Genomic DNA, 23,718 nt, shown 5'->3' on the forward strand with positions numbered 1-23,718 from the left:
CTTACTGCAAACTGTACAAAGTACATTTACATGTGTTTCGACACCTTTATGGCTGTCGTACCCTTAGAAGTGTAGCTCGTGCATATCAAATGTTTTACTCATTTGTGGGAGTGTATTTGTATTAGCATGTCTCTTCCTAAATCCCTTCTCAAATTCCCCTAAACTGTTCTGATTTAGTAGTAAGTTTCCCTATTCTCCATCCACTCACTCTTTCTACTGAAACACATACCTATGTGTGCAGAGATCTTCGTACAGAAAAAATAGAAGAGGCAGACGCAGAGGTTTCCAGCCATAGGTTTGAGAATACAATTGTGCAGTACGTATGAAATGCTACAGTAGTGCACTGATCAGGCAAAGCTAATTGGGTTAATCCAACTTAGGGATAGTACCTGTGGGATCTTTCTATTATTAGTCCTAATGAAAGCCGGGGAAATTGCGTTAGCCGGCTGAAACATGTCAACAGTTTGCAGAGTGGAGGGGTAGGGGGTTCATCATAGCCCACCATATCATCATCCACTGGTCCGTAATTTACCTTTTACTCTCATCAGGGAATCCATCATTAAAGTACACATTTGGAGTTCCCGTGGTCAGTTTTAAATTGTTTCTCTGCACCTTTTTCACTTGATCCCGCACTCTTTCTTTATGTGTTGTATTGTCTTCCCCTCCCCTACTACTCCACCTCCAGCGTTTGTCTGCGCAGAGGTGTGTTAGCAGCCCTATGATGAAGAATGCCACAGATTTCTGTGGGTGAGGTCAGTTTTAAAACCCTGGTGTGTTTTCTTACCTCTAGATCACAGCGATTTCAATTGCCAAGCCCCACTTCTACATGTGTGTGTAAGTGATTATAGGAAGTCGAAGTAGGGCGTTTTCCTCCAACCCCTTAACTTTTGTGTGTATTTAATTCAACATTACCCATGCTTCAGGCAGTTAGCAACATGTCAGCAAACTTCTGTAAATTCTTCCAATTTTGAGGGGATTCTGTTTTGTCTTCATTTACATGATAGCCAGGGGCGTAACAAAGGCCCCCACAGCCCCCGCGGTGCAGAAGGGCCCCGGATAACCCATACTGGATGGGGCCCCCCTCAGTCCCTACTGAGTGTGAGGGGCCCCTTCAACATATCTTGCAGGAAGGCCTCCTCACGTTTTGTCACGCTACTGGTGATGGCACACAGCAGTAACAGAATTCATGTAGCAAATACATTCAGCTCCATGGACAGTACTTAATGCAATCAAAAAAATGGAGCAAGCATAGTTTTCACCATTATTGTTGACTACTTATAAGAAAGGGAACAAACAGATTTTTCATGAAACTAGGTAGTGTCTATTACATTCAAAAAGTTGGAAAATATTTCTGGCTCTATTTTTAGGCTTGGTATTAGCCAAGAACTTTTTAATTGAGTGAAATATGTATAATATAATTACATAGGGGCTTTCAGCCACCCCTCTTCATCCATTGGCCTGCTGTTTCATCATTTGCATTTAGCTTCTGCCCACTACCACATATAGCATGGAGAAGTGGGTCAGGCTACTTAAGTCACTGGTTAACTTCACTTTGAGTGACCACATTTTGCTCACTCACAATGAACACATCATATATACAAGCTAGTTCCCTTTTGTGCTAGTGTTCTTGCTTTTACTTTATAATTACCTTAGTGTTCCCTTTGTGTTATGAGCCTGATGGGATAGCAGGATGCTTCTAATTCACATTTAATCTTTATCAGATCCCATCTCCTGTGATGGCTGTTGTGAAAAATCTTTGGAGTGTTTTGCTTTCTTGGGTGCTGCTATTTCACAGCATACCAGATTGTGTTCATTTGGAACTGTTCTGTAATAAGTTATACTCCTTTCACTTTTTTCTTTCTCTCCTATTTGTTTTCTTTCTGTCTTTCTCTCCTAATTTTCTTTCTTTTTTCTCTTTTCTTTCTTCCTTCCTTCCTTTCTTTTTCTTTTCTTCTTTCTTTCTTTCTTTTCTTCTTTTTTTCTTTCTCTTTCTTGCCTTCTTTTATTCTTTTCTCTTTCTATCTTTCGTTTTTGATCTTTCACTTTCTTTCTTTCCTGCCTTCTTTTATTCATGGCTTCTTCCATTTATCTTTCTTCTGCTTTCCTTCTCTCTTTCCTTTTTTTGTTTTCTTTCTTTCCTTGATTCCTTCTTCCGTTCTATCTTTTTTAAAATCTCTTTCCTTCTCTTTCTTTCCTTCTCCCTTTATGTTGCTCTCATTCTCTTTCTTTCCTTCTTTTCTTCTTCTGTTCTTTTATTTCCTTCTTCCTTCCCTTCTCTTTCTTTTGCCCTTTCTTTCCTTCTTTCTTTCTTTCTTTCTGTCTTTCTTCATTTCTTTTTTCTTTCTTCTTTCTTTCATGTTCTTCCTGTCTTTTTTGCCTGCCTTCTTTGTTTGTTTGATTCTTTCATTACGGCAAGAGGCGTGAAGCAAGTGCCAGACTAATGATCTTTTTTAGGTCTGTTAGCCAAGACATTTTGGTTTTACTAAAATGATGTGTGTAACCTGGTTACTTATAGGGGTTTTAGTCAGACTTCATCCATTAGTCTGTGGTTGTTGTCATTAACAGTTTTCTTCCCCCCACTTCAGGATGCATTAAGAGGCATAGTATCAGCAAACTTCAGCCATTGGCTGACTTCACTTCGAGTTACTTCATACAGCCTGTTCACGAGGAACACATCCACACACACAAGTAATTCCCTTCATAGCCAGGGAGTTCAATGGTAATGCGTGTTATTTTGAGACCAAGAAACATTTGCCTAGATTGGTGAGGGCTGTTTTGCAAAAACCAAGATAAAACAAAACAAGAATTGCCAGAATGCTGGTGGCCAACAACACACCTACCGCTTTAACCACTACTTGTTTACTATGTTGCAAAGAAGTAGTGGGGACAATTTAACCTTGTGCAAAATGTTTATTTGAATAAAATCATGTTTGCATCATTCTCTATGACCACAGTTACTGGAAAAACAGGATTGAATGGCTGTGGCATTTTCTCCAAAATGTGGTTTTGAAGCAAATAATCCATGATCTGCTGCATACTTCGATTTTATCATAAAATGCTGTCTCTGCGTCAGATGTATTAAATGTTATTATAATTATGTAGTGCAGGCAGGATGCAATGGAGTGCATGATACTTTAGAGAATTAAACTGGTCGGCTTGCTGCAATAAGGCATATAAAGAGGTGATAATGTTACTAGATGGAGTTAACACCCCTGTTTGATGAACTGAAGAAAGAGTGTAAAAGGATGAAAAGGAATTGGACAAAAGCCTACAACTCAGATAGTAAATCAGAATATAAGAAAGCAGTAAACAAAAATGCCATATTCAATCAGAGGACCGTGCTGTACCTATTATGCTTCACAAATAGGGAATGCGTCTAATTCAGTCAAAGAGGTATTTGAGATAATCAAATCCTTCACAAACCTGACATGCACAGGCTCCGTGCCGATATTATCAGTGGTTCACTCCAATGAATTGGCAAACTTTTCTGTTGAAAAAGTCACTGACATATGTGTCTTATTTGCAGAAAAGAGAGTGAAGGTCTCTGCTGCACCCTGGCAAACTATTTTACCAAGCGACACCCTTTCTGCTTTTCCCCCTATCAGTAAAGAAGACTTAGTGGGACTGATGAATGCGGTCAAATCGTGTTCTCCGCTTGATCCTGCCTCACTTTCCGTTCAAACCCAGCTGCGGTCCGTGCAGGCAACAGCTGCGGGGTGGTGGGGCCGGTTGAGGGGATATTTCTAGGGAGGAAGCTGATGGAAAATTAAATAAATAATTAATTTTCCCTCGTTATGGTCGGTCGGAATCCCCCCACCACCCACCGATGTTACATGCACGGACCGCAGCTGTTCTCACCTAAGGGACAGCAACCATCTATCTTCAACTTATAGCGCTGTTCAGCCTATAGAGTGGTACAGTCCCATCTTACTGGAAGCACGGGGATGATAGGCCTTTATTGAAAAAATAGTCGCTAGATTCCATACTAAAGGAAAGTTATAGGCCAATAACTTTGCTGCATGGGGTAGGCAAGGTTCTGGAAAAGTATGTTATTCAACATTTAGCGTAATTTCTGGAAATCATTGCCTGGCTCCATCCTACTAAAATTGGCTTCCAGCTGGGACATAGTAATATAATAATAATCCACATTTGTAAAGCGCACAATCACCTGTAAGGGTCTCTAGGTGCAGTGGGCCGTCGGGAAGATTAAGCAATCTATTGCTCAGAGTCACATGGTGCTGGGCTAATCTGCCGCCGGTGATCGAACCGTGATCCCCAGATTCCTGAGTCAGTCGCCCTAGCCGTGGCGCCACACCTCTTCCGTGCACTTATCACACAGACCGCACATTTAGCTGTTGTGAAAGAACTGAAGAAAAATCTTCATCAAGGTGTTTCGGCTGCAGTGATGTTGTTGAACCTGAATGCGACTTTTGACACCGTATTGCACTCAGTGTTCCTACAGAGACAGAAGCACATATTTGCTGAGGATCTAGCACTGAAATGGCTTTCTTTACCGTATTTAGAGGGCAGGAGCTTCCAGGTTTCTGAGAAGCCGTTCTACTCTGAGTCTTTTCCTTTGATGTGGTGAGTGCCTCAGGGTTCTTTTATGAGCCCCACACAATTCAATCTGTACGAACATTCTCTGGCTGAGAGTGCTCAACCCTACCACTTCTCAGTAGTATCATAATACGCATATGATTCCCAGAAAGTTATTTCTCAGGCTCCTGAAACCTGTTCAAATTCCTGGCTGAAGTAGGTAGCAGAATGGATGGCAGCTAGTTGCCTGAAGCGATATAGGGATAAAACTGAAGTGATGGTTTTTGGTAATGATTTTAATCAATGGTCTGCCATATGCTGGCCTGATTCCTTAGACAGCTACCCCATGCCTTAAAAAACGATTAAAAATATCTGGGTATCTGGCTATAAAACTAACTCACTGTGGATGTACAGGGGCAGTACTTATTCACTAGTTGCTTTGGTATACTGTGAATGCTTAGTAAAATGTTAGGGCCAGATGTATGACAAGAATTAGCATGCACAAACAGGTTTGCGACCCGTTTGCATGTGCTAATTCTGATGGGCCATGTATAAACACTATTTTGCGAGTCGCGAATAATTTGTGACTCGCAAAATAGTGTTTTGCGACTCGCTATTAGGAAGGGGAGTTCCCTTCCTTATAGCGAGTCACAAGCCATGCACCAATGTTTTGCAACCGTAATTGCGGTCGTAAAACACTCGCAAATTACCCCCTCTTCAAGTGGGTGGTAATGCAGTCACGAATGGGAAGGGGAGCCTGGGGGTCCCCTTACCCTTTGTGACTGGCTCTGAAATATTTATTAAGGGCAGGCAGTGTTCCAAGGGACCACTAACTGCCCTTAAAAAATGAAACAAAAATGTTTCTTTTTCTTTTTTTTTAAATGCATCCCGTTTTCTTAAATGCATCCCGTTTTCCTTTAAGGAAAACGGGCTGCATTTTAAAAAACTGCCTTATTGACAAGCAGTCCCAGACATGGAGGTCTGTGGAGCCCAGCAGGCCACCATTCCTGGGAAGGCCAGCCATTCCCAATGGGGTCGCAAATTGCGAGTGGCTCATTATTATCCATGAACCTCGTATTTTGTGACCCCATTGGGAATCGCAATCAGTGTCTCTGACACTGTAGTACATTGTAAATTGCGCCTCGTAATTTGCGATTTGGAATCGAGCGCAAATTGCGAGGCACAGTTTAAAAAGGTAGTACATCTGGCCCTTAGATACCTTCTGCCTCATGTAGGCTTGCAGTTCAGGCCCTAGTCTCGTCACAGCTAGACTAAGGCAATTCCCTATATCTTAGAAGCATCTGGCTGGACAACAAACTCACCTTGGATGTGCAAGTGTGAAAATTAGCGGGTCATTGCTTTGGCATCCTGTGAATGCTTAGAAAGATCTTAGAGTTCTTACCTTTTCCCTCGCATAGGCTTGCAGTTCTTGACCTAGTTTTGTCACATCTAGACTATGGCAATTCCATTTATCTTGGCTGACCTCCCTGCACTGGCTACCTGTCAAACAGATGATTGCATTTAAAGCCCCCTATATTGCCCATCGAGCTTTTCATAAAAAGGGCCCTCTGCTGTTACAACACCTGATATGGTCTTACATTCCTAACAGGACTCTGAGACCTGCTGCCTCATGTCAACTGGTGACCCTTAAGGTCTAGAGGCTAGAAGTGCCAGTCGGTCCTTAGACTATGGAATTCTTTGCCTGTTGGGGATACACAAGCAATTGAAAACCTTGCTGTTTGTCTAATTCTGATATAGGGCTAGTACATCTGCTCAGTGCTGGGAGACCCGTTGGGTAGCCAAGCACTCTAGAAATGCCTAGAATAGAATAGAATGATTGTCTTTCCTGCAGAAAGAACCTTGAATTCAAACAGGTTGGACAGAATGACTGCTTCTTTGTCATGTTTCTTTTTTTACTTACTATTCACACAAAATCATGTTGTTATTACAGACACTGTCCTCAACGCTCCAGTTATTTCAACAAGATGCCCAGACTTATTTGGAAGAGTGGGGATATAGGCTGGGGAGATTGCAGGCACCAGAGGGCAAGAACGAGGAAGGGGAGAGTTCAACCCAGACATCAAGCCATACCACCCCCATGCAGAAGCCAGAGAACAATGAAAATCCCTGCCTACACGCATAGAAAAAAACACCCATTGGAGAATGGTGTAATTGACCCCTCTACAATGTTTATAGGTTGTTGATAGGCCTGTGCTAGATGTCCTACTTCTATTCCCTATGGAAAGGGTTTCCGCCACTACTCACCTCCAAAGTTCTTTTTGTTCATTCTTTTTTCTCCTTACTACAATATAAGTATTGCTGCCCATAACTCTCCTGGGTGGGGTAGGCCCTATGCACTGTATGGTTATTACGCACTCCGCAATCAAACCAATGAGTGGAACATATGGGCACTAAAAATAGTGTGCTGTGATGTAACCTATTAATAATTAGCCGACAGCTGACGCGCTATAAATTGTACAATTGACATGTAATGTAACATCTGTGCGGTATCTCAATAAAAATAAGTTTAAAGACTTTAGAATAATGAAATGCATTTTATATCTCTTTTTAGGTACTATATCTTGAATACTACAGTATCTCTTAAAGAAACTTGTACATAGTAAATATAAAATGTGTTATGCTGTATTGTAGCGCTAGTTCTATATGGAAAGAGAGGTTGCATAATATGCCTTGAATGGACCGTTAATGCTGAATAGTTCCATTATCCCTGTTTATTGCACAGAACATAGAATGTCGTCCCTGTATTTCGTCCACATCTTATACCATTGCAAAACTAAAAGTAAAATGAACTAGGGTCTCAATGAACTGTTAACTTGTTTAAATGTGTAGTTCAAATGCCCGTTTTGGTAACGCAATTGAACTATAACCTTTCATTAATGACAAAGTCCATTTAACGCATGGCTTAAACAAGAAGCCAAACACTAAGCCGAATCTAATAGACGGTGACAGACTTGTTTATGAGCTGCCCACGTGGAACAATCGAGAGTCAACTCATAGGTATTCTGTTACACAAAGTCCTATTTTAATAATCACTGAGTCTGAAAGCTGGTGGTACACCCCCCATCCCTGTACTAAGTCTCTGAAGATGAAGAAAAGCATTGAACTAAAAGTAAGACTTGAAGTTCCTTATTGAGCGTTAATACGAACATCCCACATGCCTGACCAGCACATCGAAATGGCAATGCGTAACCTCAATGTTTACCTGTCCGAATGTTCCCACTTTCGTCCCATGAACATTGCTAAGGCGTACTGTGCAGTCTGCAGAGGCGGAGATGATGAGCAAATGGCCGCCATGTTCACATGTTTCCAGGTGAGTGACGCAGTCTTCATGAGGCTGAAAACTCTGTACCAAAGGAGGGGGCTGTGTCTCCTTCTTATCATTGAGGTCAGTGCAGTATTCCTAGCAAAAGAACAGAAACATTGGTCATCTGGGTATAAGGTAAATGTATATATATACATATATGATGTACTTAAGGTTGCATGTCAGACTATTGTTAGCAAGAATATCACCTGATAAATATTGTGCCCTATCTTTTGTTTACAAAAATATCTTCCCACTAGGTGTAGAATTTCCAGTAGGGTGATATTTCAGTAAACAATATTTAGGACTTAATATTTATGTCAGAATTTATTTAAATTATGATTCTCTGGTACCACACCATACTTACATTGGAAATAACTAGTACTGATCAATGAGAAATAACTCATGTAATTCTGTTGGGTGATTTTAAATTACATCTCTTTCAAAATTGTTAGGACTTTGATAAGGATTTGAATTCAGTTTCTACCTGTATCATGCCTTATTTTTCTCATTCTGTACAGGGTGAATTGATGAACAGGATTATCAATAATTGTAATCTTACCCCATCAGAGGAAGCCCATGTCGACCGTGGTATTAAAAGGGGCACATCCATCTTTACAGACAGCGGTAAATTCTCAGTGATTGACTATGTACTGGTGCCACCAGTCCTGGTCCCAAAACTTCGGAAGTGCAAAGTCCTCTGGGATTCCAGGTGAGACAATAATCCATTATACGGTTCATTTTCTTGGGAATATAAATTGACACCGGCAGTGTATTCAATAAGAGGACTGGAGACCATATGTGATCATGGTCGTAGATTGAAATTGTAGAACATTTCCCCTGAAATTTTCCACACAAAATTGATTAATATGTGTTTTGATGCCATAGTGATATAACTAGCTCCTTCTTAGATATTGGTCAGCAAGTTGGGAAATAATTAACAACTAAGGTATTGCCATTACCCGAGCTACATAGGTGGTTTGATCATTCTTGTACGAGGGCCCATCGCAAATTTATGGCAGTGCTGCAAGACATTCCCAATTGAAAGGGCACAAGTAGCATCCTGCCGGGCTTCCCATGAATTGGCCACGAAGCAAAGGAAAATCTTGTTGAGGGACGAGGCCTGGGAAGAACTGTCAGTTCCAAGTCGGAGAAGAAAAAACACCAAATTTTAGGAGATAGTTAACCGCCCACTTTTACAGCCTGAACAGGGTTCCCTGTTAATGCAGCCTATTTTGCTGGTTGCCTGGGTCAGTCATTTTTAGGCTGTTTATGGAGAACCCTAAGAACATGGTAACTCTCTGTTACCACTGTCTTCTTGTGATTATATGTTAGTTATACATTGGGAGGAGGTTCCGGATGCTATAGATAGGCTCTCTAAAAATAAAACCCCTGGCTCCGAATGGGATTCCTTAGGACCTGTTTAAGTCCAACACTTCGTTAACCGCCACCATTGTTACCATTGTTACTGATAGAGCGCGCGGGTCACCCGACCAATAATTTCGCCACTTCCGGCTTCGGGCCCATATATTTCAAATCACCATATACATTGATCGGATGACCTCACGGTCTGCTATCAGATATTTGTGAGTTCCTTTCGTTATTCCTCAGAGTACCCGACTTACCATCCACCGATGCGGGTACCTATGACCACAATGGATCAGGGAGCTAGCTGTAAAAGGAAAGGCAGCAAAATACAAACCCAACAAATAACATTCAATACTTTTGTAAAATGACCACGGACAACTGGAAGTTTTAAAGTCTTTATCTAATTTAGTAAAATTCAGAAATCATCAAATTCACAGTAATTAAGCAATCGATAATCAGAATAACAGAAAGTACATAGCTGAATAGCAAATAAGTCAGTGCAACCATTTATAAACTAATGGAACCAGGACACATTCAAAATGAAGGATCAGGAATTAGAACGTTTAAGGTGAATCACTAAAGATGGGATAGGCTTTGATTAGGACTAGTATTCTAGAATTATCTCAAAAATGAGACAGGAGTTCGGGACATTTATATAACTATAGGAGAGTCTATGAAGAGAGACACGCTATGCTTTAAGGCAAAAGTTCTTTAGACAGTTTAAGTAAGGAGGTTCTAGACCATATCAGGAAATGACAAACTGCAATGCAAAATATAATTTCTAACAGGTAGGGTAACATAGGAACACGTTATGAAATCAATGCAAATAACTTTATGATTCAATGGTTGCGGGAGAAAGCATGGAAAATTAACATATGCAAAGGTATGTCTTTATTAAAGCAAAAGACAGAAATTCAGAAAGGTGCAGTTTCAGGAGATTCAGAGCAATATTTACCTAGACTGGTGTGAAAAACCAAACCCTGGCCACGGGTCAGTTAAGGACAGGAACCCCTCAAGGAAGGATACCCCTCAAATGGACAGCAGGTGCAGAATGGACACCCAGGACAGGACAGGAAACCCTCAGATTAGGATCAGGACAGGACCACCAGGATACGACCAACACCCGCAGTTCGGAAGCAACGCCTGCGCTCCACCCTCTCTGCAGCTATCGATCAGGACCCCGATTGGGTCAGCGAATTCCCCAGCAAAGTGCTTCGCCAGCACTTAAGGTTCAGTAAAACCTTCAGAGTCTATGGTCAAATTTCGGACAGAGAGCTCCGCAGCTCCTCTGTATCAAGTCACCTATTGAGTGCGTTGGGTCAGTGACAGGTCAGCTAAACCAGACAAGTCGGACAATTTCCCTAGGTGAACCCAGGGTAGATATACTGTTTTGGGACGGTGTACCACCCCCCAATATTGCAAAGTGTCAGAATCCCTCAATTTGGATTGGTCCTAAGGTAGGGTTTGGGTAACACACCAATCAGGACAGACTATTTGGAGGCCTACTTTGCATCTCTGGGTACCGCCTAGCGAGATTGGGGTTCCCATGAGAAAGTCGCACAGAATACAATGAAAAGAATACATTTCGATACAATAGAACATAATCATGATGCTTTTGCTGGGTGAAGGTGCCCTTTCCAAGGGTGGCTCTGGCATCAACCTTCTTTGGCCTGAGTTCAATGTCGTGGCAGCTTCTAGTGATTCTGCGCAGAAATACCCTCCAAGATGGACTCCCCAGCCCAGCACCCCTCCGAGTCGAGGATACATGAAAAGTAAGCGAAAACAAATTAAAACATAGAAGTGACGGTATGAAAATCGCATCATGGGTTGTGTACTTTAAACTTATCATTTTAAAAATATACTATGCAGTTTAAATGTTAGCAACATATACACATTCACAAAAGCATCACCACGTTATTCACGAAAGCTGTGTATTACGCATGCGCACCCTTTTCCCACCAAACTTATAACTACGTCAGGTCACGTGAGTGTGACTGACGCATGCGCAGAAGCAATTTTCCAAGCGGCGGCCATGTTTAGGAACACGGATTAGTTGTATTAGAAATACACATACGCAAGCTTCCTCTACTTCGTTCGAATATAAAATAAAAGATTAGTAAGACGTACAAGTTTATTAGTTGATTACACACGGGCGAGGTTCATGACTCGAGCAAGTCGCAATGCGAAGCTTGCTCTATCGATCCCCTCTTTGATGATATTTACTATCATCACAAAAATAATGGAACCAGATGCCAACTTCTCACACTGTATACAACTCTATCTCTTCCAGCAAGTGATTCAGCTTCTCTTTCTCATCTTTGATAGGGTGAGATTTTTTCACCTTTTTGTATATCTGATTATTCATTTCTTCTAATTCAAGCTCATCCACACTTCGTTTCACTCCTCTGGCATTCACTTGATGCTTTCTGGTGTGCTTACGGCATTTGCAACAGACAAATATGAAAAATAGGATAAGACCTATAATTCCAATTGGCATCAGTACCTTAAACAATAAGCTTTTACCTAAGCTAGCAAGCCAATGACCTACATTTGAGAGACCATCTACCAGTCTCTTCCAGGCACTGTCAACCTCGAGTGGTTTGAGTTCCTTTTCCAAATTAGTAATGTTGTTCACATATCTTTTGAGCTGCACACTTTTGTCCGGAATATAAGTGCAACAATGTTGCGCCTTCAACATCCGGCAGACTCCGCCCTCTTTTGCTAATAAGGTGTCAAGAGCAAGTCTGTTCTGCAAAACCATTGATCTGATCGCAACCATTTCGGTATTGACCAGCAGAAATCCATGAGCTGTGTCCGTAGACAACACATCCACTATAGTGGACAATTTGCAAATTCTGTGAGTGTTCAGAACCACTCCCACTCCAGGTATCAGTGCACTGAAAATACTACCCATTATTTCACCTACGCTTTCTCTTTTACTACGCACTAAGCCATTAGTATTTTCACTGCTTCCAGCAACTTCATTCACATGGTATATTTTCGGGAAGACAATGCCAAAATAGCAGCTTCCATACCAGTGATCCGGCAATTTGAAATAAGCCTTGTCTCCACATATATAATAAATTCCAGGAAACACAGGCTCTGACCCATTTTTGAAACCCCATCCTCCAATTACCTTGTAATTATGTTCACATTCACTGGAACCAATGAAAATGTTATTATAATAGCTAGTCTTCTCTCGGTGAAGACATAGCTTTCCTTTCCTTTCAAAATCCAGCAACAGAGCAGGTCCCGCCCCGCCATTTGAGGTGCCTTCCATGTCCTCAGCCCATTTTGGCGTTTTCTGTTTTTCGTCATCTGCCTTTCTTTTTATTTTTATTCTCCTCTTCTCTGCCATGTTCAGGAACATCTTTTCCTGCTCACGCAAAGAGCAGGTCAAATTATCTCTGTGTGCGTCACCTATGTCTATATTACCTATAGTCAGGAAGTATTCGCCCATATAGCGAGTAACGTCACTTTTGGTATGTACAGGATTCAGGTTCCCACGTATAGGAAGTTCAGAAAAGATCACGTCATTGTTAGAGTAATAGTACTGTAACGGTCCTCTTTTGTAAAATAAGCTTGCTAAAATGCTACAGGATATTCCGTATGTCAGGGGCAAGTGATGGTATGTCACGCCTTCAGCCACAGAGGTAGGTAGCTTCATGCAGACATAGCAATCTTCAATTTCCATAGTCTCTACATAGTGTATTAACAAGTTTGCGAAAACATTTAAATGTGTCTTATTCTTAACTTCATGATAATGTAGCCCTCCCTCATCTGATGCTTCTAGGTCTCGTTTTGTTTGTTTGAGTGCTCTCTCATGTCTTGCTACACTCTGTGTTGTCAGCTCTTCATTGTCAGTATTTACAATCTCAGTAGGGTCAACATTAGTATTTTTGCTCACCGCAAAAGGAATGAAAACTGTTAGTCCTATCCAAACTAATATCACTATAATTATACTACATACACATACCTTGCAGCATGTTTTGCAACAACTGCGACTAGGTCTACCATTCACGTTTGAATCAGACATTTTGGCTCAGAAGAAGTTTCTCGACCCCTCTTTGTGTCTTTGCACGAGTAGCTTACTTTGTGCAAATTCACGGTGGCTCGTCTTCTTCTTCGGCAGAGTACTCGGCGACTGGTTCTCCGTCGTTTTCGTCAGTTATATCAAAATCTTCAAATTCTTCCAAAACGAGCGTCCATTCAGGAGACTTGTACTTTTTGTTTTGTCTTTTTATTCGATCGCTCCTTCTTTTGGAAGTGTCTTCTGGTTGTTCTGCTATGCGAGAACTTCTCCTTTCTTCTGCACGTTTTTCTTCTACCGTTTTTATCCTCAGTCTCAATTTCTTTATGAATCCAGGCTCAATGTGCTTTCTTTTCTTAAGTCTTTTAGTTGGTACTGGGACTTCGTTTTCTTTTATTGCCCTTTTATTTTCATTTGCTTGTGGCAATTCTGCTTCCTTTACTTCCCTTCTTATCTGACTAGTTCCAGGGCTCGTATCTATTTCTTCTGCCTGGTTACTAAACTGGCCTTGTTCAGGAGAGTTTTGTGTTTGTGTTTCAAATGTCTCTGGTTCTGTTTCCTGAACACGTTCTTCTAATCCTATCTGTTCCTCTTCGAGCACTTCATTCTCTTGACTTTCTTCCGCTCGAATCTCTTCACTAGGTCTAATCTGTTTGTTTTCGACTTCTGGAGTTTGGGGCGGTGTATCAATTATTTGCTCAGTCCCTGTCTGACCTTCTCCTTCCTCAGTTTTGAAGTGAATCTCAATAGTCTGAGGTTCTTCGCCTGTGCCTTGCTTTTCCTCTCTATTCCACTCTCTACCTTCCCAAATTCGCTCTCTTGTTCTGATTGGGTCTTCTGTGAGGTCAATCAAGGGTATCCACTCCTCTGGCCATATGCTCGGCAGCTCGTCATCAGCTACTTCTGGACCAACGTCTGGGAACCCCTCAGCAGGCTTGACTCTTGGTAGCTCGTCATCAACTACCCCTGGACCAACGTCTGCGGACCCCTCAGCTTGACTGGTACTGGGCTGTACGTTGTCAGCTACTTCTGGTCTTGCTTCTGCAGGCCCCTCTGCTGGACGGCCTTCTTCTCCAGGCTCCTTGTCTGGTAGTACCTTCTGGGTGTGGCTGGCGTGGATCCAATGGGGAACACCTGCACACTTCACTGCTGTGGTTGTTACCAGGATTACTTGGCGCTTCTGTCCCCACCTTGGTGCCAGGCAGCTCGACCGAGTATGCTTCTTTATTTTGACCCAGTCCCCTGGAACCAGTTTGTGGAGAGGAGTCGTTGGATTGGCGACGGCGTCTTCTCCGATCTGGCGAGAGATATAACGCACTTGGTCACCTAATCTCTTGCAGTATTCAAGCACCAAATCATCAGTAATACTCAACAGTTTGCTTCCTGGTACCCACGCTTGTCTCATCACTCTTCCCATCAGGATTTCATGTGGGCTCAGGCCTGTCTTCCGGTCTGGAATACTTCGGAGTCCCATCAAAACCAGAGGCAGGGCCTTTACCCAGGTCATGCCAGATGCATCACACAATTTCGCTAGTCTTGTTTTGATAGTCCCGTTTATTTGTTCCACCACTCCAGAAGCCTCTGGATGATATGCACAGTGGAGTTTTTGCGAGATCCCAAATGCCTTACAGAGTTGGTCGATCACATCATTCTGAAAATGTCGGCCTCTATCTGATTCAATAGTGACTGGAACCCCGAATCTAGGTATCAGTTCTTTCAGTAAACACTTTGCTACTGTCAGTGCGTCACTTTGGGGAGTAGGGTAAGCTTCCACCCACTTTGAAAATAGGCAGACAATGACAAGGACATAACGCTTCCCCTCACAACGTGGCATGGTGATGAAATCAACCTGTATTCTCACAAAGGGACCCCCTGACCTCCCAATTTTCCCTAGTTCCACCATTGTTCTCTTGCCTGGATTCATCTGTTGACATGACAGGCACCTCTGGCAGAGGGACTCTGCTACTTTCCTGAACTTTTTGCTGTACCAAGTCTGTTGGAATACCAGAATCATGGCGTCCCTACCAATGTGTGATCCCTCATGTATCAGTCTAGCCATTGTGCCAAGCAAGTGTCTGGGTAACACAGGCATACCATTTGGGCCCAAGATGACACCATCCTCACGTCTTGGTCTACACCCTTCTTCCTTCCACTTCTCTCTCTCTTGCCAGGGTGCCGCCTGCTGCCATTCTCTCACTTCATCCCATGTAGGCACTTCTTCAAACACTCGAAGTTGGCAGCTGGTTCCGGGCCCCCCCCGTTTTGGATTTATGATCAATCGATCCCTGGCGCATAATTGTGCCACTCGATCAGCGAAATCATTTCCCAATGATACAGGGTCAAATTCCTTCTTATGAGCAACACACTTGACCACTGCCAATTCTTTTGGTAATTGGATTGCCTCTAAAAGGTCTTGAACAACTTTTCCATTTCGAATAGGGGTACCTGATGAAGTCAGGAACTCCCTCTGTAGCCATAATTGGCCAAAGTCATGCACAACTCCAAAACAGTACTGACTGTCAGTATACACTGTTAGGCATTCGTTTTTCCCCAATTTGCAAGCTTTTATCATAGCGATCAATTCGGCTACTTGTGCAGACTTTACTTCAAATAAATAACCTGCTTCTACAATTTTGGTTAAAGAGACTACCGCATAGGCAGCACTCAGGCCTCCTTGTTCATGTCTTAGGCATGAACCATCCACAAACAATTCCATGTCATGTTTAGGCAAAGGTGTTTCTTTAATGTCTGGGCGTGGCTTTGTGCAAAATTCTGTTAAATCAATGCAGTTATGCTCATCTTCCTCCCCATCTTCCATATCCATTGAGTTGGGAAGCAGAGTGGCGGGATTCAGAGTGTTGCACCGGACAATCGTTATATTTGCAGCACCCACGAGAATCCTCTCGTATTTAGTCAGCCGACTAGGGGTGAGATACTGAGTTTTCGTTCTTGTTAGCAAAATTACCACTCCATGTGGAACATACACAGTTACAGGATGTCCCATGACAATGGATTCACTCTGCTCTAAACTTGTGCAAGTAGCAGCTACTGCTTTCAGACATCCTGGTAATCCAGCAGCCACTGGATCTAGGGTGGCAGAGAAATATGCCACAGGCCTTCTGGTGGTGCCATGCTCCTGTGTTAGGACTGACAACGCGCAATTATCGCGAGTGTCACAGAACAGGGCAAATTCCTTGGAATAGTCTGGTATTCCCAATGCAGGGGCTGTACACAGACAATCTCGCAATTTTGTGAAGGCTGTTAAGCTTTCATCATCCCATTCTACAATATCCGGTGTTCCTCTCTTGGTCATTTTTATCAAAGGCCTAGCTAGGACTGCAAATCCCACAATCCATTGCCTGCAGTATCCTATCACTCCAAGGAACATTCTGATTTCTTTCTGAGTACGGGGTAACTGCATCTTTTGAATTATTCTGACTCTTTCTGACGTTATTTTCCTGATGCCTTTCTCTATCTGGTGCCCCAGATATTTTACTGATTTTGCACAGAACTGTAATTTTTCAGGGGCCACTTTATGTCCCTTCTCACTCAGGTGATTCAGTAGGGCAATGGTGTCAATCACACAATCTTTATGACTTTTGGACGCCACCAAGAGGTCGTCAATGTATTGCACCAAAACAGAATTTCCAGGTAAGACCAAAGTTTCCAAACATTTTTTCAAGATCTGATTAAAGATAGAGGGGCTCTCTGTGTACCCCTGGGGGACCCTGTTCCAGACATACACGTGACTGTTGAAAGCAAATGAGAAAAGACATTTGCTGTCTGGATGCAAGGGAATGGAAAAGAATGCATGACATAGGTCTATCACAGTGAACCACTCAGCATCCCAGGGAATCTGATACAGAATCACGGCTGGGTTCGGCACAATAGGACAACAAGGAACCACTATTTTGTTTACCTTTCTTAGGTCCTGAACTACTCTGTACTTGCCACTAGGCTTTTTGATGCCCATAATCGGTGAGTTGCATGGGCTACTCATTACTTCCTGTATGATGTTTCCTTCTAGCAATTTCTGTATTTCCAGGGCAACACCTGCTCTCACTTCTGCATTCATTCTGTAGGGTTTAGTATTAGGGTATACTGCATTGTCCTTTATTGCTATCTGTATGGGGTCTACGTTTTTCATTAATCCTACATCTTTCCCGGTAAAGTCCCATACCTCTGGCTTCACTGTTTCTTGGAGTTCTTTGGGCAAATCCTGCATAGTCATTCGTTTAATTTCTGAGTCAGGTCTTATTAACATTAATTTATAAATGCCATCTTCATCTGGGGTCTGAATTTCAACACCCTTTGGTGTGCAAAAGATGGTACAGTTCATTTTGCACAGCAAATCACGTCCCAGTAAGTTCACTGGACTGGTGTCACAAACGACAAATCTATGCATTTCTTTAAAGTTTCCAATTGAGATCTCCATGGGCTCGGTAACAGGAGTACTAATCAGTTGATTAGATACCCCCACTACTTGGATTGCTTCTCCCGAGAGGGGTAGGTTTGGAACGTCCACTGTTCTCACAGTAGAACGGGTAGCGCCAGTGTCCAACAGAAAAGTGACATCATTTCCGTCAACCTTTCCTTCAATGTATGGCCCTGACTGGTCTACCGGCAAGGAGGCGCCAAGTACGCACTCCTCGTCCTCCCCTCTCAGGCCCCGTCAGTACTGGTCATCACAAAGGAAGGTATCATTTAGTAAATACTGCGAAGTTGCTGCATTTCTGTTCTCATTGCTCCCCCAGACTTCTACGTCATCACCCTGCGTGGATTTTCCCTTAAATACTTGCTTTGGTGCTCGGGGCAACTGAATCGTTTTTACCTGTTGTTGGGTCTTTCTTGGTCTTTCATTCTGCGTCTGTGGAGTTAAATCAGGTGTTTGGGAGTTATCATCCTGCAAATAGGGACACTCATCTCGCCAGTGTCCAATTTCTCCGCACTGGTGGCAGGGAAATTTCTTCTTAGCCTACTCCCTGCTCATTTTGGGCCGGGGCTTTCCTCCACCCCCACCCCCAGGACTTGGATTCTGAGTAGTTTTGGCCATTTTATTCAATTGTTTTTCCTGCTGTTCTGCGAGCTTCACTTGAGCCCACATAACCTTCTCCTTGAGAGCCTTTTTCTTTTCTGCCATCTCGTCCTCACAGTACTTCGCGTACCGTAGGACCTCATCCATCTTTTTAGTATGCCAACAGATCTTGTTATCTTTTATCCATTGACAAATTTCGGGTCTTAAACCATTTACAAACCTGTAAATAAAATGTGTCATATCCTTCATCTCAATGTTATCTATACCACTGTATGTTTTGAACACCTGCAACAGCCTTTCATAAAAGGAGTGCACTGTCTCGTCTCTTTCCTGCGTGGTTCTATCTATCTTGGTCCAATCAGTTTCCTTGGCTGGCACTTTTAGTTTCAGATGCTGAATTACTTGTTCATATTTTCTCATCACTTCTTTCGATGGTTCCCCTGTTTTGTCATCTCTCGGGTATTCCTCACTAGGCCAAGCTATGGCTATTTTACACTCGGTCCATAGATCTACAGGGACCACAATGTCAAAGAACCCATCCAGGTCTTTCCACAGGCATTTTTGCACCTTTACGAACCTTTCCACCTGCCTGTACCAGTCGACTGGCTTTTCGCGCAATTTCGGGAAATCGTTAGTAAAGGACACAATATCCTGTCTGGACCATGGAACGTGCACATACTTTCCACCTGGTACTTCGCGCATAGGGCATAACTGTTCTGGCTTGTCAGCTTCTCTTAGAGCGAATTCGGGAGTTGCCTGCCTAGACCTGGCCTCATCCTTTTTCTTGACCCATCTGGCTTTCCACCTTTCCACATCTCCCCATTTTTGCAATACGGTCAATAGTTCCTTGACCTGTGCTTTCTTCCCTGAAACATTCAAGTTTTCCAAATCCTTGTCTGAGAAATCTGCCCTATATGGTTTCTGCAGCGGTTTTGATCTTGAAATATCTATTCCCATGCTAGCAGCAGTGTCTGTCAGTTTTTCATGAAGTACTCTGGTATTTCGGGTGAGACTCTTGCAGATAAACAGCATTTCGTCTTCGGAGTAGGTATTTAATCTGTCTAATCCTACGTTTCCTGCCATCAATTCCTCTATTTCTATTCTCAGCTTGTAGAGATCTAAAGGTTTCGTTGGGGACGCTTGTTTTTCAAATTCTTGACTCCATCTTTCGATTTCTTCAGGAGTCACCAATGTGACACTCTTCGTACCTGAGGTCGATTCCATCTGAATTTCCCTCGCGTTAAAAGGATTATGTCTTTTCTGTATCTTTTTTCCTGTATTTCTAACGGGCAGATCTAGCAGCGAGACCTCTGACTCACACTCACTTGTCTGATCATCTATGATTAAGGGTTCTGGTCTGGTCGGTGCAATGACAGGAGTAATTACTGGAGGTTTCGGACTCCCTTGACAGTCCCCGTACAACAGAACCACTGGTCCGATAGTTACTGGGATCGTTAAGGCTTCAGGACTTGCATTTAGTTGTGACATTTTCCGTATTATTTCAGCTCTCTGATTTCCTAGCGCTTCTCGCTCTTTCTCTTCTAATAACCTGTCCAAAGATTTGTCATGTAACACCTGCGGGGTCAGAATAGGAGCATAACTCGGGGCAGTGGGATGTGTCTCACTCGGCCCTCCACCATAATTAGGTTTCTGAAACAAACTTCCTGTGCCTAGGATTCTCGGATCTTCCTCATCCCGGGGCTGTAATAACGGAATTCCTGAACCTAAGGACCTCACCTCACCTCCGTAGGGGGGACGAGGGCAAAAATCTCCTTCCCGTGAATATCCTATTTCCCCACCTACAGGTCTCCTGGGGTAAATACTTCTGGTTTCTACGGGTCCTAGATTCTCAGTATAAGGAGGAATTAGATAATCCCCTCCTACACTTGCGGACCTGACCTCTTCCCTTTGTAGAGGTCTCCGGGGAATATCTCCTGCACTCGCAGGTCGGTGTCCTTCATTATAAGGAGGCGGACTTCTCATGCATATGTGATCTAACAATTCGTCATCTGATTCTCCTAGGGGCCCCAAGTGCTTGGATTTCTCTGTCCTTTCCCCCCCCCAGGAGGATCTTCTGCTGGCATCATGGGAAACAGTCCCTCAACAATCATGCTCTGTCTCCATTGTTTCATCCTTTTGTCTCGGGTTTCTTGTTTCAGTTTTGGGTAATACTTTGTCAGCCCTTTGTCCATTCGGGGCTTCTCTCTTTGGAAAGCCTCGATCTCCCATTCCTCTAATGCCTCATACTGCGTTAGTCTCGGTCTGGGATGTAATTCATTCATTCGGGTTCTTAAATTGAATAGAATCCTACCATTAAAGGTACCTTCTAACGGAAAGGCCATTATTCCGTCATCTTGTGTGTATTTCGCCCAATTTTCTAACCATACACACGTATTGTACCCTCTGTCGAACATCATGAAAGAGGCGGGAGTATTTGGTGGTGGAATAACAATGCCCTCTCTAGTTTTGATCGGCTTATCCTTTTTGAAGTAATTCTTTACCTTATTTACAAGGGACAATTTTCGCTTACTTCCGTACATAATGTCGTATCTATTAGCCTTCCACTGATCCCTTTCAAACCCTAGGTTTCTTGGATCGGGTCTAGTCTCTGGAGTATACGAGTGCCACATACGATTTCTACGTTTAACTTTGTTTACAAATTACCTCCAATCAGAATGCGTCTTGTAATTCCGTGCGACCAGTGGGGTGCACGAGTTCAGATATTTTCGGCCAATGGGTGCGCGGCCTTTTCGCGAGACAGTTCTCACGCTTCGGCGCTCACCCCTCCTTCACAATTCCAGCCCCGCTACCCGCCCGCTGTTTCTACCAATCCCAGCGCGGCACGGAGTGACGTCAGAGACGCTTCGCGACTGACTCCCTCCCTTCACAAGGTAACGGAAACTTTCTTTCTTTCTAAAGTGCTTAGTACTTGGTTATTTTACGACGAATACACATTCGCCACAGTGCTCAAGTGTCTAGACAGGAAAGAGTTGTTTTACTCCAAGTAAACTACTTCCATTTACTTTTCACACACTACGGGTAGATCTCTTCCGCCTACCCTTCACTCCAGCATCAGTGAACCTGTTACTTCCCTAGACCCATCCACTCATTCCGGGATATATCCGAGTCTAAGGTTTCCCAGCGGACCCCTTTGCTTTCACTCAAGCTCCGATGAACCTGCTACTCTTCCGATGTGACCCTTATTAGGTTACGCCACTATGGGAATTTTGCCAATGAACCTCGTTACTAACATTTATTCACACATGCATTCAGAAAAAGCCCTAGTTAGTGCTTCCGGTTCTACCTAACCTGCACCTAACTTTCCTTGAGCCTGCGACCTCAAGCAAATGGATTCTATTCACCACTCGCTTTTCAATTCCCCGGGGATTTCCGACAACATTTAACAAAACGTTTTACATACGCATGGATTAATACATATAACAATATAAGAACAAGAATAACAATTTTCAAACAATTCATAAATTTAAAAGCAACACATTTCAAGAGAGTGATCAATTCCTCGAAACGGCCACTCTTGTAGCAGCATCAATATACTAGCAGCTACCGACTTGACTTAGCTTAACTAGTCCTACCTAACCTTTAACTATTCCCTAACCATAACTCTGCTACCAGAAAATACTGATAGAGCGCGCGGGTCACCCGACCAATAATTTCGCCACTTCCGGCTTCGGGCCCATATATTTCAAATCACCATATACATTGATCGGATGACCTCACGGTCTGCTATCAGATATTTGTGAGTTCCTTTCGTTATTCCTCAGAGTACCCGACTTACCATCCACCGATGCGGGTACCTATGACCACAATGGATCAGGGAGCTAGCTGTCAAAGGAAAGGCAGCAAAATACAAACCCAACAAATAACATTCAATACTTTTGTAAAATGACCACGGACAACTGGAAGTTTTAAAGTCTTTATCTAATTTAGTAAAATTCAGAAATCATCAAATTCACAGTAATTAAGCAATCGATAATCAGAATAACAGAAAGTACATAGCTGAATAGCAAATAAGTCAGTGCAACCATTTATAAACTAATGGAACCAGGACACATTCAAAATGAAGGATCAGGAATTAGAACGTTTAAGGTGAATCACTAAAGATGGGATAGGCTTTGATTAGGACTAGTATTCTAGAATTATCTCAAAAATGAGACAGGAGTTCGGGACATTTATATAACTATAGGAGAGTCTATGAAGAGAGACACGCTATGCTTTAAGGCAAAAGTTCTTTAGACAGTTTAAGTAAGGAGGTTCTAGACCATATCAGGAAATGACAAACTGCAATGCAAAATATAATTTCTAACAGGTAGGGTAACATAGGAACACGTTATGAAATCAATGCAAATAACTTTATGATTCAATGGTTGCGGGAGAAAGCATGGAAAATTAACATATGCAAAGGTATGTCTTTATTAAAGCAAAAGACAAAAATTCAGAAAGGTGCAGTTTCAGGAGATTCAGAGCAATATTTACCTAGACTGGTGTGAAAAACCAAACCCTGGCCACGGGTCAGTTAAGGACAGGAACCCCTCAAGGAAGGATACCCCTCAAATGGACAGCAGGTGCAGAATGGACACCCAGGACAGGACAGGAAACCCTCAGATTAGGATCAGGACAGGACCACCATGATACGACCAACACCCGCAGTTCGGAAGCAATGCCTGCGCTCCACCCTCTCTGCAGCTATCGATCAGGACCCCGATTGGGTCAGCGAATTCCCCAGCAAAGTGCTTCGCCAGCACTTAAGGTTCAGTAAAACCTTCAGAGTCTATGGTCAAATTTCGGACAGAGAGCTCCGCAGCTCCTCTGTATCAAGTCACCTATTGAGTGCGTTGGGTCAGTGACAGGTCAGCTAAACCAGACAAGTCGGACAATTTCCCTAGGTGAACCCAGGGTAGATATACTGTTTTGGGACGGTGTACCACCCCCCAATGTTGCAAAGTGTCAGAATCCCTCAATTTGGATTGGTCCTAAGCTAGGGTTTGGGTAACACACCAATCAGGACAGACTATTTGGAGGCCTACTTTGCATCTCTGGGTACCGCCTAGCGAGATTGGGGTTCCCATGAGAAAGTCGCACAGAATACAATGAAAAGAATACATTTCGATACAATAGAACATAATCATGATGCTTTTGCTGGGTGAAGGTGCCCTTTCCCAGGGTGGCTCTGGCATCAACCTTCTTTGGCCTGAGTTCAATGTCGTGGCAGCCTCTAGTGATTCTGCGCAGAAATACCCTCCAAGATGGACTCCCCAGCCCAGCACCCCTCCGAGTCGAGGATACATGAAAAGTAAGCGAAAACAAATTAAAACATAGAAGTGACGGTATGAAAATCACATCATGGGTTATGTACTTTAAACTTATCATTATAAAAATATACTATGCAGTTTAAATGTTAGCAACATA

The 23,718-nt window shown here is 42.9% G+C and overlaps 1 protein-coding gene across 1 annotated transcript in view; it reads right to left on the reverse strand.

Moving 5' to 3' along the window:
• WDR49 (WD repeat domain 49) overlaps positions 1-23,718 on the reverse strand; it is a 676,266-nt gene that overhangs the window by 133,898 nt on the left and 518,650 nt on the right. Inside the window, exon 15 of the mRNA XM_078668100.1 lies at positions 7,760-7,957. Coding sequence (XP_078524226.1) covers positions 7,760-7,957 — 198 coding nt within the window. The remainder of the gene's footprint in view (positions 1-7,759; positions 7,958-23,718) is intronic.

Source organism: Lissotriton helveticus, chromosome 11 (assembly GCF_964261635.1).
Source record: "Lissotriton helveticus chromosome 11, aLisHel1.1, whole genome shotgun sequence".
In the NCBI taxonomy this organism is placed as follows: Eukaryota; Metazoa; Chordata; class Amphibia; order Caudata; family Salamandridae; genus Lissotriton; species Lissotriton helveticus.